This window comes from Beta vulgaris, chromosome 2 (genome assembly GCF_026745355.1).
Source record: "Beta vulgaris subsp. vulgaris cultivar EL10 chromosome 2, EL10.2, whole genome shotgun sequence".
Taxonomy (NCBI): domain Eukaryota; kingdom Viridiplantae; phylum Streptophyta; class Magnoliopsida; order Caryophyllales; family Amaranthaceae; genus Beta; species Beta vulgaris.
In genome coordinates this window covers 40,928,423-40,943,782 of record NC_079203.1, presented here as the reverse complement: position 1 = coordinate 40,943,782, position 15,360 = coordinate 40,928,423, and the positions used below count along the sequence as shown (strand labels likewise).

General features: G+C 33.5%; 1 protein-coding gene across 1 annotated transcript; it reads right to left on the bottom strand.

Annotated features, from left to right (window-relative positions):
• Nucleotides 1-12,320: 12,320 nt before the first annotated feature.
• LOC125494869 (uncharacterized) lies at nt 12,321-14,691 on the bottom strand. Its single transcript, XM_048638726.1, has 5 exons — nt 14,610-14,691; nt 13,320-13,414; nt 12,904-13,160; nt 12,660-12,786; nt 12,321-12,578 (listed from the first exon to the last, which is right to left on the bottom strand). Exons 1-5 carry the CDS (start codon nt 14,689-14,691, stop codon nt 12,321-12,323), a joined length of 819 nt encoding a protein of 272 aa, XP_048494683.1.
• Between the last annotated feature and the right edge of the window lie 669 nt (nt 14,692-15,360).

The following is a 15,360-nucleotide window of genomic DNA, read 5'->3' as shown; positions in this document are numbered from 1 at the left end:
AATATCTTATGTGCATGAAGTTCATGAGCCACAAGGATCACTACCTGCCCATCAGCCCATGTTATCCGCACCGAACTACTACCTCCGTTTCTTTTTAATTGTTACACTTACACTTTTCACGCATGCCGATGCATTACTTTGAGCCTTTTTATCTCTAATTTTGTATTTGTTAAAAAAAATAAAAAATACATATTAATAAAACATACTAATACGAATCTAACAAGATCCCACATGACTATGTTTTTATTCACGTATAAATCACAAACGAGGGTCAAAGTGCAATTTGTGAATAGTGTAAAATGTCAAAGTGTAACAATTAAAAAGAAACGGAGGTAGTACCAACAATTGTACATTTGTACTTCTATTATTGTTCGAAAGGGAGGAACCATTAATATTAAGCAGGGGCGGATCTAGCGTGGGTTCAGTGGATTCAACTGAACCCACACTATTTAAAAAAAAAAAATCTGCAAAAAATCTGCAAAAATAATATATAATAAATAAATCCCGCGTGCTGTAATTTCAGTTTTACAGAGTTTGGCTCGGTGGTCCGACTCCGCGTGTGAGGTATAGCGCATCTCTTGCTGTTGCACGCAGGTTCGAGGATGACATTGAACATTTTAATTTTTCCTTTTTTATGTTTCTCCAATTTTCAAGCAGGCAATAGAGTTTTTGTTTGTCTCGTTAGTCGTTTCTATCGCTTCTTCACAAAAGCAACTTAGTTAGGTTTTAAAATTACTTTCCTCCTCTGCTTGAGTCTTGTTGTGAGGTTGCAATACTTAGGTTTCGGTTATGTTCAACTTATTTTAACTTCCTCCAATCTTTATTAGTTTACTCGTTTTTTTTTTGCACCAAGTTTTAAGAGATCAATGTTGTGGGACACCAAAAGAAAGAGAAACTATTATTTTATGTTAAAGTTAAATGTATGTGTGATATAAAGTTAGTGGTCCCATTCCAAAAAGTAGAAATAACAAAAGAAATAGGTAAACTAATAAGAGACATCCCAAAAAGGAATACGGGTAAACTAATAAAGACTGGAGGTAGTATTTAAGATAAGATAGATAAGATGTTCTGTTAAATAGGTAGTATTTAAGATAAGAAAAATAAGATGTTCTGTTCAATAGGTGGACCATAAATGAATAAATATTTGTTAGTAGGTATTATTGCTTGTGCTAATGTTCATTTGGGTTTGTCATAGATGGTTATTAAAAGTTTAATTTAAACTACGTTATTAACCTTGTAGACTAAAAAAACTATTTTCGATGCTTTAACCAATTATTAGGGTATGTCTTGTGTAAGAAAAACTTTTATTTATTAATATTGTACTTAAAATGATAACAACTAATACTACTCGATTTAGTAATTAAAATTTTAGTATATAAACTTGAGGTCACGGTTAAACTATGCAAATTCTAACTTTTTTTTATTGTACATGAATTACATAAAATAAAACCCTATTAGGGAGAGCATCACGTGGCGCCGTTTCCATAATTATCGATTTCAATTTTGTACTTTAATTGATGTATCATATTTTTTGATCAATTTAATATATATATATATATATATATATATATATATATATATATATATGGTCTTTTTTATTGTTTAATAACTCATTGGTTCCGAACCCACGTGGGTGAAATGTGGATCCGCCACTGCACATAAGTGGGTCTAAGAGAATTTGAAGAATAAAAAAACTTAAATGGATCCGATACACACTAGCTTAGTATATACCGGGTTGGTAAGATATTAACTTCATATAGTGAATTCTAGAGAGATATAATAAACTTATATACAATATAGTATATTTTATTAACGAAAAACGTAATGTGAATTATATGCGATATAATAGAGGAATTAATTAAAATGTTTTAACATACAAGAAGATCTAAGTTGTGTAGTATATATCATGACACGTGTTCTAACATATGGAATGATTTAGTTTCTCCATGATATAATGAGTGTCTGATGATATAGTGAGTTTCTGCTTGATATAGTGTGTGTTTGAATGATATAGTGAGTTTCTGCATGATATAGTGTGTTTCTGAATGATATAGTGACTTTATGTATGATATAGTGTGTGTTTGAATGATATAGTGAGTTTCTATATGATATAGTGTGTGTGTGTTTGAATGATATAGTAAGTGTGTCTGAATAATATAGTGAGTTTCTTCATATAGTGTGGGTCTGAATGATATAGTGGATTTCTGTATAATATAGTGGGTTTTCGCATAATATAGTGGATCGTTTAGTAATGATATGTTGTTTTGCCTGGTGTACACTAATGTTAACCAGGTCCACACAAGTTAGATTGTTTGAAGAAAGCCAAATGTCATGATATTGTTTGTCCAAAAAATACTATTTTTGCAATTTTGAAACTTGTACATTTCAAAAAATATGTTTTAAAAAAAATAAAAAATATCAATATTTATATATCTTTATTCTCTACGAATAGACAACTATTTTGATATAATTTCATCACATTTTATTTTACCCTATTCTAGCCATTATTTTGGATTTGTGGAAAAATCAACACAAACAATATATGTTGTGTACACAAACAATATATGTTGTGTACACAAACAATATATGTTGTGTACACAAACAATATATGTTTTGTACACAAATAATATTTGTTATACGCACAAAAACTATAACACTATCTGATTATACACAAATACTACATGTTGTTTGTGTATACAAACATTGTTTGTGTACACAACATATAGTGTTTGTGTACACACAAATAGTGTTTGTCTACACATAAATAGTGTTTGTATTATTTTTACATATCTCTATTATATAAGCCAAGGGACAATTATGGCGTCTCCTCTTGAAAAGACTTATATGCCCTTAATTTTGTAAAAAGTTAATAAAAAAAAGATTTTCTTAATTCTTTCCTCATTTACAAATATAAGTAATAAGAAAAGTTCTACATTACCAAAAAGACATACATAAACAAGTGTAAAAAGAGGAAACTTACAATTAAAAATATAAACTGATGACTAAATCAATTTTCAATGAATTATAAAAACAAAGATTTACATAAATTATTACTATCTGAACTAATAACAATTTCAAAAAACATGCATAAACAAACCATAAAAGAATTAAGAAACTTAGAAAATATTCATTTTTTCATTTGTTGGAGACTTGGAGCTCACAATCAGTTGAGATAATAAATAATTAAAGATATGAACATACATCATTTGTATATTTAGAATTTTGTTTTATTGAAGCACTATTCACCATGGTATGCTTAAAACCTCGGTTATCCAATGAAATTAAATTGAACTATTACTCACAAAACATGCCTATAAAATATATGTATTTTTAAATAAATAAAAAACATAACCTAGATCATTTTTTTAAATAGAGAGTTGTTGTATTATCTACCAAATACAAGTTAAAATATAGTCGCACGCATCGCGTGTGTATATAGTGCTAGTCTAAATAATAGCTAGAGAAGGGTAAAATAAAAATATGATGAAATTATATCAAAAAATATGTCTACTTGTAGAGAATAAAAATATATGAACATTGGTATATTTCTTTATATGTTTTTAATTTGAGATATACAAGTTTCAAAATTGAAAAGTAATATTTTTTTTGGACAAATAAAGCATGATATGTGGAAATTTCCAAGCCCCCTTACACCCATTAGTGTGCTGCCACATGGCTGTTAGATGTTTATAAATGTCTACCGCTTAGACATTTATCATTCCTCCACAATTGGATGTAAGGGGCTTGGATATTTCCACATGTCATGCTGTTATTTGTCAAAAACTTTTGCAATTTTGAAACTTATAAATCTCCAAAATTATATTTTTTAAAAAAATAAAAAATATACCAATGTTCATATATCTTCATTCTCTACAAATAGACATCCATTTTGATATAATTTTATCATATTTTTATTTTACCCTTCTCTAACTTTTATTTAGATATGTAGAAAAAAAATACAAACACTATTTGTACACAAACACTATTTGTTTATACACATACACTATATGTTGTGTACACAAACAACATATGTTGTGTACATAAACAACATGTGTTCTGTACACAAACAACATATAGTGTTTGTGTACAATGAGATAGTGTTTGTATTATTTTTTTCTACATATCTAAATAATAGTTAGAGAAGTGTAGAATAAATATCAAAATGGATGTCTATTGTAGAGAATAAAAATATGCACTAGTAGAATAATTGCTTACTGTTGCGGCTGAATTACTGTAGCTTTACCCATACGCAACAATAAACTACGCGAAAAGAAAAGGAAAAATAAAAAACTTTTTTTTTTTTGAATAGTAAAATTAATTCATTAATAAAAAGTCATACGACATCTACATAAGCAATCGAATCAAACAAATACATAAGTTGAATCAAACAAAAATTTCCTTCATAAAAACTACCATCGTCAAACAAATCTTGCAATGTGGAACATCTTTCGCTTATATCGCTGGAAAATACAGCCTTGTTGGAGAGACAATCTAACGATCCCTTGTAGTCGTGAGGATGATTTCCGTCGGATTCATCTGACCGTATTCGAAAAATTGATAACCTTTGTGATCCCGCATAATTCTTCACCAACAAAATAATTTCACGGCAATCCATTAGATCTAGTATCCCGGATTGTAATCTGTAGAAATTCCCCCTCTAAAAGAGGAGAAAAACACTGTCTTTCGAAGGAGGTCGAAAAACCTTGTCTTTCGAAGGAGATCGAAAAACCTTTTCTTACGAAGGAGATCGAAAACCCTGTCTTTCGAGGGAGAAAACATTATTGGAAACCTAAAAACAAATAAAAAAGCAAAGGTGGGGGCTTTCCAACGGTAAAAACCGATGGAAGCCCCTTTAAAAATCAACAATGGAGGCTAGGGTTTTTGAAAGTAGAGAGGAGAGAGGGGAGAGAGAAAAAAAAAGGTTTGTTGCCACTGAAAAAAAGCAACGATATCCTTTGGTAATAAAAAGGTTTATTGCTGCGGTTTTGGGTGAAAACCGCAGCAAGAGATGTCAACATGAATTTTTCAAAAATGTTTGATTTGTTTGACCAGAGATATTGATGCGGTTTCCACTTGAAACCGGAACAATATATTAAACTACTACTTTTTTAAATAAATTTTAAAGTATTGTTGCGGTTTTGGTGGAAACCGCAACAATAGATCTAAGATTTTTTTTAAAAAAAACGCGCTAGGTCGTGATATTAGAGGGCAGAGGCAACATCACGGGTTCACAACCATTTTTCCACACAGTCGTTTTACTCCCTATTCTCTCATCCCTGACTCATCTGCATCACTGGTTCACGGCCATTTTCGCCATTTTCATTCTTCTCTCTCTTCCATCTTCTCAACCTTTCTTTTTCTTCTCTCTTCCATCACTAGCGGTTTTGGTCTTTCCGTTTCATCGATTGTGCTCTGTCGGGTCGTCGCACCATTTTTGCCTCTCTCATCTTCTCATCCTCGACTTGCTTCACTATTTTCGCTTCTCTCATCTTCCACTTCAACCACAGGTTCTTGATTTTGGCATGGCCATGGTGAACTCTTCACTGAAATTCAAATCCATGGCGAACTCTTCACTATAACTCGATCCATGGCGATGTTTTCAGATCTCAGCTCCATTTTAAGATGATCGATAATATTTGATGACACGAGAAGGTTCTTAAAAGGTAATGTTTAGGTTTTTCTGATTTTTAGGGTTTTATTTTGTTTTTGTTATTAAATTTCTGCAAGGTTTAATTTCGATGATTCTCTCTCCTTTATCGTTGGTTTTTAGGTGATTCCTTGTGTTCGACATGCTGCTGCAGACCGACGAAGATCGTCCGAACGCTGCTGCAGTCGTCCTCTCTCTCTTGTTGTTGCCAAGATCGAAGATCTTCTCGTCGTTCGTTTTTCTCGTCGACGAATCTGCAATGATGACAAAAGTGGTTTAATTTCTAAGGTGATGTGCGCGGTCGATGTCTGCGATGGTGACAACGGTGGTTCGGTTTTTTTTTGTGATAATTATCAGATCTGATAATTAACTTTGATTTATATATTATTACATTTTTTGTAATGTTGGTTTGTTTTGTATATACTGATTTTTATTTTGCATATTTGCATTGAGTTGTTAGTTTTTATATTTTTCTTTGTAATTGTTTTGTATATACTAATTTTTATTTTGTATATAATAAAATTTATTTTAGATCGTTTATATATATTTATATTAGTGGTAGCGTGATTTGTTGTTGCTGACTTTCTTTTTAGTTTTGTTTGTATTTTTCAGTCATTTTCCTTTCTAGGTAGCCAAAAAAAAATCTCCACTGAAAGCTATTGTTGTTGTTACTATAAAAAAAGCAGTACTAGGTTTTATTTTTTTATTGAAGAAAATACTTATTACTGATGTTCCTACCAAAAACAGCAGCAATAGGTTGCATTTTTTTATTAAAAAAAAATACAAATTGCTGCGATTTTGGATAAGAACCGCAACAATAGGTTGCTCTATTGCTGCGGTTAAAAATCGCATCAATAGGTCATTTAATGACCGCAACAATAAGCATTTATTCTACTGGTGATGTAAATTTCATGATAAACATATAGTTTTTGTGCGTATAAGTTATAACAAAAAATATTTGTGTACACAACATTTATTGTTTGTGTACATAACATATAGTGTTTGTGTAAAACAAATAGTGTATTTGTATAAACAAATAGTGTTCGTGTTGATTTTTCCACAAATCCAAATAATGACTAGAGTAGGGTAAAATAAAAATATTATGAAATTAGATCAAAATTGTTGTCTATTCGTAGAGAATAAAAATATATGAATATTGATATATTTTTTACTTTAAAAAATATTTTTTTTTTTGAGATATATAAGTTTCAAAATTGCAAAAGTAATATCTTTTTGGACAAACAATATCATAACATTTGGCTTTCTCCAAATTCCCTTACACCCACTTATGCGTTGCACATGGCCGTTAGATGTTTATAAATCTCTACTGGTTAGACATTTATCATGGCTCTCCACTTATGTGTTGCCACATGAATGTGAGATGTTTAGAAATATCTACCAGTTAAGAATTTATCATTCCTCCTTAAAAGGCAAAAAATGTCCTCGTTTCTCACTTTCTCGATTTGGCAGTGAGTATTCTAAAGCCTTCTAATTTTCTCTTTTTATTCCCTCTAGTTTTTGTCAAATAAATTTTAGTTGACGGTAGGTTTAGTAAGCCACAAATATATTCTTGTGTCCAATATCTATCAAAAAGGATGGTCAACATTTAAGAATTTCTATATAACATCGTATTGATTGAAAATAAAGAATTTGTAAGTAACTTATGCTCCGTGGTTCTAAAATATAGAAATACTTATTATTTTAAGTTGTTTCAAAATAAATAAAATGTTATTATAGTTGATTTTAATTTATCTATCTCTTTCTTCATCACATGTGTCTCTCTTTTTCTTTTTCTCTCTCTTCTTCTCCTAAATTTTCTTTGATTAGTAGACTAACTATTTAAATACTTATAGAAGATGATTGTTTGAAAAAAATGGATAGTAGGGGTCCCAACTATGAGTGAACATGATTAAAAGGTTTCAACTATTTCCTCCATTCCCTTTTTATTGTAGCAATACAATTTTCACACTTGCCAACACACAATTTTAACTATTAATATTTTTTATTACTTTTTAATAAAAATTATAAAATTTTGATATATCTTAAAAGTATATATATCGAGACGAATCTAACAAGATCGTCTCACATGTTTATATTTTTCCTTATGTAAAAATCACAATAGTGTAAAAACTCAATTGTTGCAATATAAAAATAACGAATGTAGTATTAATTATCTTGTGCATGTCTCAATTTTAGGAGGATAGTAAAGGTAAAAGGGTCGTAATAACGTTCAATTGCTTGAACAAGTTAAAACTTTCAATGAATGGAACCCACTCCCTCTAAAACACAACTTCAAAACTATCATCCATTATTGTTTTATCATCTAAGCTTTCGTCTTCAAGAAATTACACAAACGATTCAGTTTGAAAATTTTGTTGGAGTTTATAGTAGAAACTCTTAAGTTTTACTTCAAAAGAATATGAAAAGCCTTTTGCCTTTTGTCTCACATTGAAAGAATAGAAGAAAAGAGTATGGTTTATAACTATTACTCTTCCTCTACTCTTTGAGTTGAATATAGGGGTGTAAGTTCGGTTTTTGGTTTGGTTTTAGGTCAAAACCAAACCAAACCGAAATAAATTCGGTTTTGAAATTTCCAAACCAAATCCAAACCGAAATTCGACTCAATCCAAACCAAACCAAACCAAACCGAATTTTTTATCTTTCAAAATCCAAACCAAACCAAACCAAGTTTTTTCATATTCCAAAATCCAAACAGAGATTGATGATATATTTTCATATTATCTATTTTTCGCAACTAATATTAAAAAAAACACAAAAAAACAGAGATTAATGATATATTTTCGTTACTTATATTAAAAAGAATAAACAAAAAAAATGCACTGATTAAAATACCTGATTTCAACAGGCGAGAGGAGAGAGAGATAGGGAGAAACGGAGTGCCGACAGCCGCGTGGGGGAGTCAAGAAGAGCTGAGAGGAGAGGAGAGTCCTAGGGTTTGAGTTTAGGAGAGAGAAATTAAATGGTGTGGGTATTGGGTAGGAGTTACTGAGTTAGGACTTTAAAAGATAAGTGGGCTGGGCTTGAGATTTATTATTTAAAGTTTTGTGTTTTTAGGCGTGGGGACTACTGGACTAGGGAGTCAGTTTATTTATTTCGATTTTTTCGGTTTTCGAAAACCAAAACCGATCCAGACCGAAAAACCGAAAAAATAAATTTTTTGAATCCAAACCAAACCAAATTTTAAAAAAAACCAAACCAAATTACTAATTCGGTTTGATTTGGTTTTCGGTTTTTAACCAAATAACTTACACCCCTAATTGAGTAGCAATGAAGTTTTTAGTGGATGTGTGGTGATGGATGGTTACCACACGCACACCGCCCGCCTGGTGTGGTCCAAGGCCATGGGCCATGGGGAATAACCTCCATTACTGATAGTTTTATCTCACAAAATCAGTACATGATCTGATTTCGTTTGTTTGTTCAGTCCCTATAAATACCAGTGTTCTGGTATTGGTTTGTCACACAGAAAAATACATCTTTCTCTTTTATGGGCAATATTCTTCAACGTTCTCAATCTGCTATCCTATTCGACACCGAAAATGTAGAAGTCGTGTATCACTGGAGGTTGTATGTTGTGAGTCTGTGTGTCGTAGCGGGGCAAATTCAACTTTAAGTCAGTGTTTAATTCACGCCATGGTTGTCAGATAAATTTATTTTATTTATTATCAGTTTACGTTCCTACAATATAAAGTTGAACTTTTTGTGTATATGTTTTTACGAAACTATGGCTAGAGATATTCCTAGTGATAATGTACCTATTATTAATGATGTCCCTATTACCAATCCCTTTGTCCTTGATATGTCTAAGTTAGACCCGTTTGATGGGAAAATTTTTAAGATGTGGTCTGATAAGATGGAGTTTTCTTGGGTCAGATTGGGGTAGATTATTGTTTATCTGTTGATGCTGCTCTCGAGAATTCTGTTAGAGATTTTGTGAAAGACAATAAGACATGTTGTGGGATGTATTGCATTATATGACTTCCACCCTTTACATGATTTATAGTAAGTAAAAAATGCTAAGAATATTTGGGATGCTTTGAATGCTAAGAATATTTGGGATGCTTTGAATGCTAAGTGTAGTACTGATGATTTTGGAACTAAAAAATATGCTTGTACGTCGTCGTTGGTTGAAGTTTATTATGCCTGATGATATGTCTATTTTAGATCAAGTTGATGAGTATGAGACTTTATGTGCTGATATTGTGGTTGAGCATATGGATATTTTTGAACTTTTCCAACCCAATTGTTTAATTGAAAAAATCACCTTATTCCTGAGAAAATTATTTTCATTATGTGAAACAGAAACAAAAAAGATCTTACCCTTCATGATTAGTTTCCCATATTAAGATTGAGGAGCAGGACCGTATCAACTAAAGGGAAATCTGTTGATCACTCTTCCTCTACTACTAATCTGGTAGAAAATAAAGGTGCAGATAAATGACTAATAGGTAAAAGTCCCAATGAGTTTTATGGTACAGGGCAGAACTAAAATAACTTCAAGGGAAAAAGAAGTTTTAAGGGAAATTGCTTCGTCTATGATAAGTATGGGCATGATGTCAAGGATTATCGTCAAAAAAAGAAAACTGAAAGCAAACCAAAGGACAACAAAGCTCAAGCCAACATTGCTTAAGATGATATTATTGCTGCTGTGGTGTTTGAGGTCAACTTGGTAAGCTATGTTTCTGAATGGGTCGTGGACACTGGTGCAACCTACCACATCTGCGCCAACAAGGAGATGTTCCAGGTCTATGATAAATTTTTCAGAGGGAGAATGCAATCTTCATGGCCAATTCAAACACTGTGAGTGTTTCAAGAAAAGGAAAGGTTTTCCTGAAAATAACTTTCGGAAAACCATTGCTTTGCAAAATGTTATGCATGCATGTCCCCGATATCCGCAGAAACCTTATTTCTGGTTCTCTTTTAAACAAAGATGTGATCAAGTTAACTTTTTTTTTTTTTTTGGTAAAATGTAAGAATATATTACTAAAAGCATAAACAACTCCTTTCATACAACCTAAAGCACATAACAGGACAAGCCCTGTTACATCACACAAAGTCATCTAATACAATTTGCAACTAGATTTTCAAACCAAGCTACCTCCTCTGTTGACCGTTTCACAATTATACTCTTTCTAACTCTACAACAAATTACCTGCTGAATTTTCTTAACAACTTTATCAGGACATGGAACAACCTGATGCCATAATGAACGATTTCTAGCTTTCCATATGAAGTAAATCACACCAGCACGAGTAGCATATGCAATGTTCTGCTGTCTCTTTTTCTTGAACTTTCTCCCCCATTTCTTCCAAGCAGTATAAACACACTCATCAGAGCTAACACTGATTTTCAGCCAACTCATAATCATGATGCAGATGCATCTACTATAGCAACACCTAAAAAACAGGTGCAAACATTCATCATTATTTAATCACAAAGCAGGCAGTTAGTGTCTTGACAGATTCCTGCAGCAGCAAGGATATTTTTTGTTCTGAGTTTCCCCAGCATTACTAACCAGGCAATGATAGAATGCTTAAGAATGTTTCCTGAATTCCAAACCCAGCAGTGCCATCCAACTTTCTCAAACTGACCCTTCAGCCATGGGTATCCCTCCCTTGTAGAATAAGGTTTAGTACCATCTCTCCAGTTGTTATGCTCATCATAAGCACTTCTAAAGATCTCTTTAACCTTACAGATACTCTTTCATACCCAACTGACATTACTTGGGGCTTGATAACCCCACCATTCCCTATCTTGAATGTACACATTTTGAACCCATTTGATCCATAATAAGTCTTCTTTTTGAGAGATTTGCCACACATACTTTCCCATGGTAGAGATATTCCAAGTGATGCAGTCCCTAATACCCAATCCTCCATTCACCTTTGGCATACATACTTTATTCCAAGCAACTGGAGGAGGTTTACTCAAAAACACTTTACCCTCCCATAGATAAGATCTGCAAATTTGAATAATTCTCTTCGTAAAACCTTTTGGAATTAAAAACACCTGAGCCCAATAGGTATGAAGGCTTAGGAGAACATAATTCACCAATACTACTCTGGCAACATAGAATAGGTGCCTAGAGCTCCAACATATTATCCTTTTCAGCATCTTATCAACAATTACATCACAGTCAGCCTTGGTTAATCTCTTTGAGGTGATAAGGACACCAAGGTATCTAAAAGGAAAAGTTCCTCTGTTAAAACCTGTTACCATAAGGATTCTCTCCTGAATCTCCAAATCAACATTGCCAAAATATATTACAGATTTCTCGAGACTGATAGCAAGACCTAAAGCATCAGTAAAGGCTTGAAAAGCTCTTCTCATTAATCATGTAGAAGAAACATCTCCTTTACAGAACAACATAACATCATCTGCAAAAATAAGGTTTGACAGCCCTAAAGAAGCACATCTATAATGATAATAAAATCCATTTTTAGTGCTCATTTTCTTCAGAATTCTTGTGAAATACTCCATAGCGATAACAAACAGCAAAGGAGAAATTGGATCTCCTTGCCTCATACCTTTTTTCCCTTAAAAGAACCCACACAAGCTACCATTGATGCTCAAAGATAAACTAGGAGTTGTAACACACTTCATTATAAGTGGGAAAGTTCATTTTAATTAAGAAGTCTTGAAGGAATTCCCATCATACAGAATCATATGCCTTTCTAAGATCAACCTTAATAGTGCATCTTGCTGGTTGTGATTTTCTTTTATAATGTTTCAGCATATCTTGGCAAATAAATATGTTGTGCATTATAGCTCTGCTTTCTATTAAAGCACTTTGCACTGGATCAATAAGATTAGGCAAAATTTTCATCAATCTATTGCTGAGCATTTTTGAGATGATCTTATGAAGAACATTACAGCAAGCAATAGGACGGAACTGACTTACATCCTCACGCTATTAACATTTTGGAATCAAACATAGTGTGGTTGCATTAATCTGTTTCAGCAATTTGCCATTTTGGAAAAAATTCAATACAGCAGCAATATCCTCACCAATGTATGGCCAATCATGCTTATAGAAGCCATTAGTATACCCATCTGACCCAGGAGCCTTTCTCTCATCAATATCCCACAGAGCACATTTGACCTCTTCTGTAGTAAACCTTGCACACAAGACATTCTGTTGCTCTGAGCTCACAAGAGCACCCTAATTGACAATCTGCTAGCTGACATGAGTCCCCTCAGTCTAAGCTGTACCAAGAAGCTTCTCATAATATTACAAGAGAGCATGTTCCATACCTACTGCATCTTCAACCCACTCTCCTTCTATATTTTTCAGTCTATAGATACTATTTTGAGCCCTCTTCTTTTTCAAAACAGCATGGAAATATGCTGAATTGGAGTCACCAAGATGGATCCAATCCTCTTTTAGCTTTTGTTTCCAAAAGTTGATTCTAGCTTCATTCAATTCCCCATATTTCCTACTCATCTCTTTTTCTTGCTTATAAAGCATCTGGTTACCAGGATCATCATGAATCTGCTTTTGAATCATATGCATCATTTTAAAGGCTACCTCAATCTCCTTTTCAATATCAACATACTTAGTTTTATTCAAATTTTTGAGCATAGGCTTCAAATGTTTCAATTTCACCACTATTTGATACATTTTAACTCCTTGAATATTCTACGTCCAAACATTCTGAACAATGCTATCAAATTCCTCAGCCTTAGCCCACATATTAAAGAATCTGAATGGCATAGGCTTGGAAACAACATTAGCATCAAAATTCACTACACAGGGGTAATGATCTAAAAAAATTTCATGGAAAAACAACACCTTAGAGTCTGCCATAATTGACTCTACTTTTCATTGAAAAAAATTCTGTCAATTTTAGAAAACACTCTATCATTGCCCTCCTGCTTGTTTGACCATGTGAAAAATGGGCCACTAGCTTCATGCTCCTGAAGCTTACACTTTCTCATGCAAATTCTGAAGTTTACCACTTCTTCCAAAGTAACCGCAGAACCAATTATTGTCATTCAAATTAAATACATTGTTGAAGTCACCACCAATGATCCAAGCACCTACAATGCCTTTACTAATACTCATTAAACATTCCCAGAGCTCCACTCTCTCATCATCTCCATTAAAACCATAAATCAATAATAAGCAGAACTTCTTCCCAGTAGCAATATAAACCACCTCACTATGAATCACTTGTGCAGTACAATGAACCTAAAGGTGATCATTTTGACCCGCCCCATTTTTGGGTCGGGTTTTAGGCAGATTTTTCAGCCCGCGGTCGGGCCCGACCCGAATTTTTTTTGGCTTTGGGCGGGCTTTGGGCAAGTCAAAAATGACTTTTTAGTCTATTTTTTGGCCTGCAAAACCTCGCTAATTTAGGCCCAAAATAGCTGGCTCCGGACATAAAAATTCGGCCCGAATTTAGGCCCGGCCCGACCAATGGGCAATTTTTTTTGCTTCGGCCTGACCCATGATCACCTCTAAATGAACCACATTAACTCTGAAAGCAGAATGTTGCCAAACAACCCATATTCGACCACCAACATCATTTTGGTAATTTGTTACAATACTACACTAATCGCCAAGCTTAGGGAAAACGTTGCCAAAGTAACAAGATTTTACCCTGGTCTTTAGAAGACCAAATAGTCCACATTTTTGACTGCTCAGAAAACATCTAAGGTCATTATGTTTGGAAGGACTATTTAGTCCCCTTGTGTTCCAAAAACCCAGTCTATCCATTTGGAGGGATCACATCCCCCCCTCTGAGACCCTATATCCTCCATCTGCTCATTCACTTCACTGTCAACCTGATCTGCCGAGCCTTTAAGCAGCACACCAGTCTCAAAGGAAGTTGAAATTTGCTTGTGTTGCATCACAACAGTTTCAACCCCGACCATCTGTAGTCTCTTCCGTCTCATCTATCTCCCCCTCTTTATGTCCTTTAGCTATAGGCTCCAGCACCTGCCCTGTCACTTGCACATTTTGCGTAAGTGGAATAAGCTGCCCCTGACTCTGTTGCATCTAACCAGTTTTGGGAACCCATTGCTTTGTGGGCTTAATCTTCCTTTTTGCCACTTCAAATCTCTTTTGCCTACATTCTTCCATGGTATGTCCCACACCTTTGCAATAAGAGCATATAATGGGTTTGGACTCATAAATCACCCTTTGAACTTGCAACTGATCACATTCATCATAAAATGTAATTTAATTATGGAACTCCTGATCAATGTTAACCTCAATAAGATCCCGAGCAAATTGCAGCATATCCTTTTGAGCAGTTGCTGTATCAGTTCATGAATTCTGGCCCCAAAATTTCAGTGGAAGTCCAGGTAGTTTAATCCATGTAGGAACCACACGAACATCCATTGCCTTAATATCCAATTCAGGTGACCAATTCTTAACTATAACAGGCTTTCGGTCATAGAAAATTGGTCCAACATCCATGGCTCTATTCTTTTCATCCAAACTCCTGAATCTCACTATGAATACTCCTGATTCCAACATAGCCACTTTTTCCATCCCAAATTGTTTCCACAATCTTCTAATAAAACCATCTATGATTCTGAAAGGTGGTTTAATGCCCAAAATATAACAAACAACAACTAGATTCTTGTATTCTACCTCTGGTTTAACATCATCCATAGTGTTAACTTTTGAATCTGATAAACTTGTGTTAACCATAAATGGTGATTTTGTGGGTAAATGCTTTTGT

Coding starts and splice junctions, on each gene's coding strand:
- LOC125494869 (XM_048638726.1), bottom strand. CDS start 14,691: ATGGGTTCCCAAAACTGGTTAGATGCAACAGAGTCAGGGGCAGCTTAT. Junction 13,415..14,609: donor ATGTGCAAGTGACAGGGCAG/GTGCTGGAGCCT, acceptor ACCCCTGTGTAG/TGAATTTTGATGCTAATGTT. Junction 12,787..12,903: donor GGTATGGAACATGCTCTCTT/GTAATATTATGA, acceptor CTTGTGTGCAAG/GTTTACTACAGAAGAGGTCA.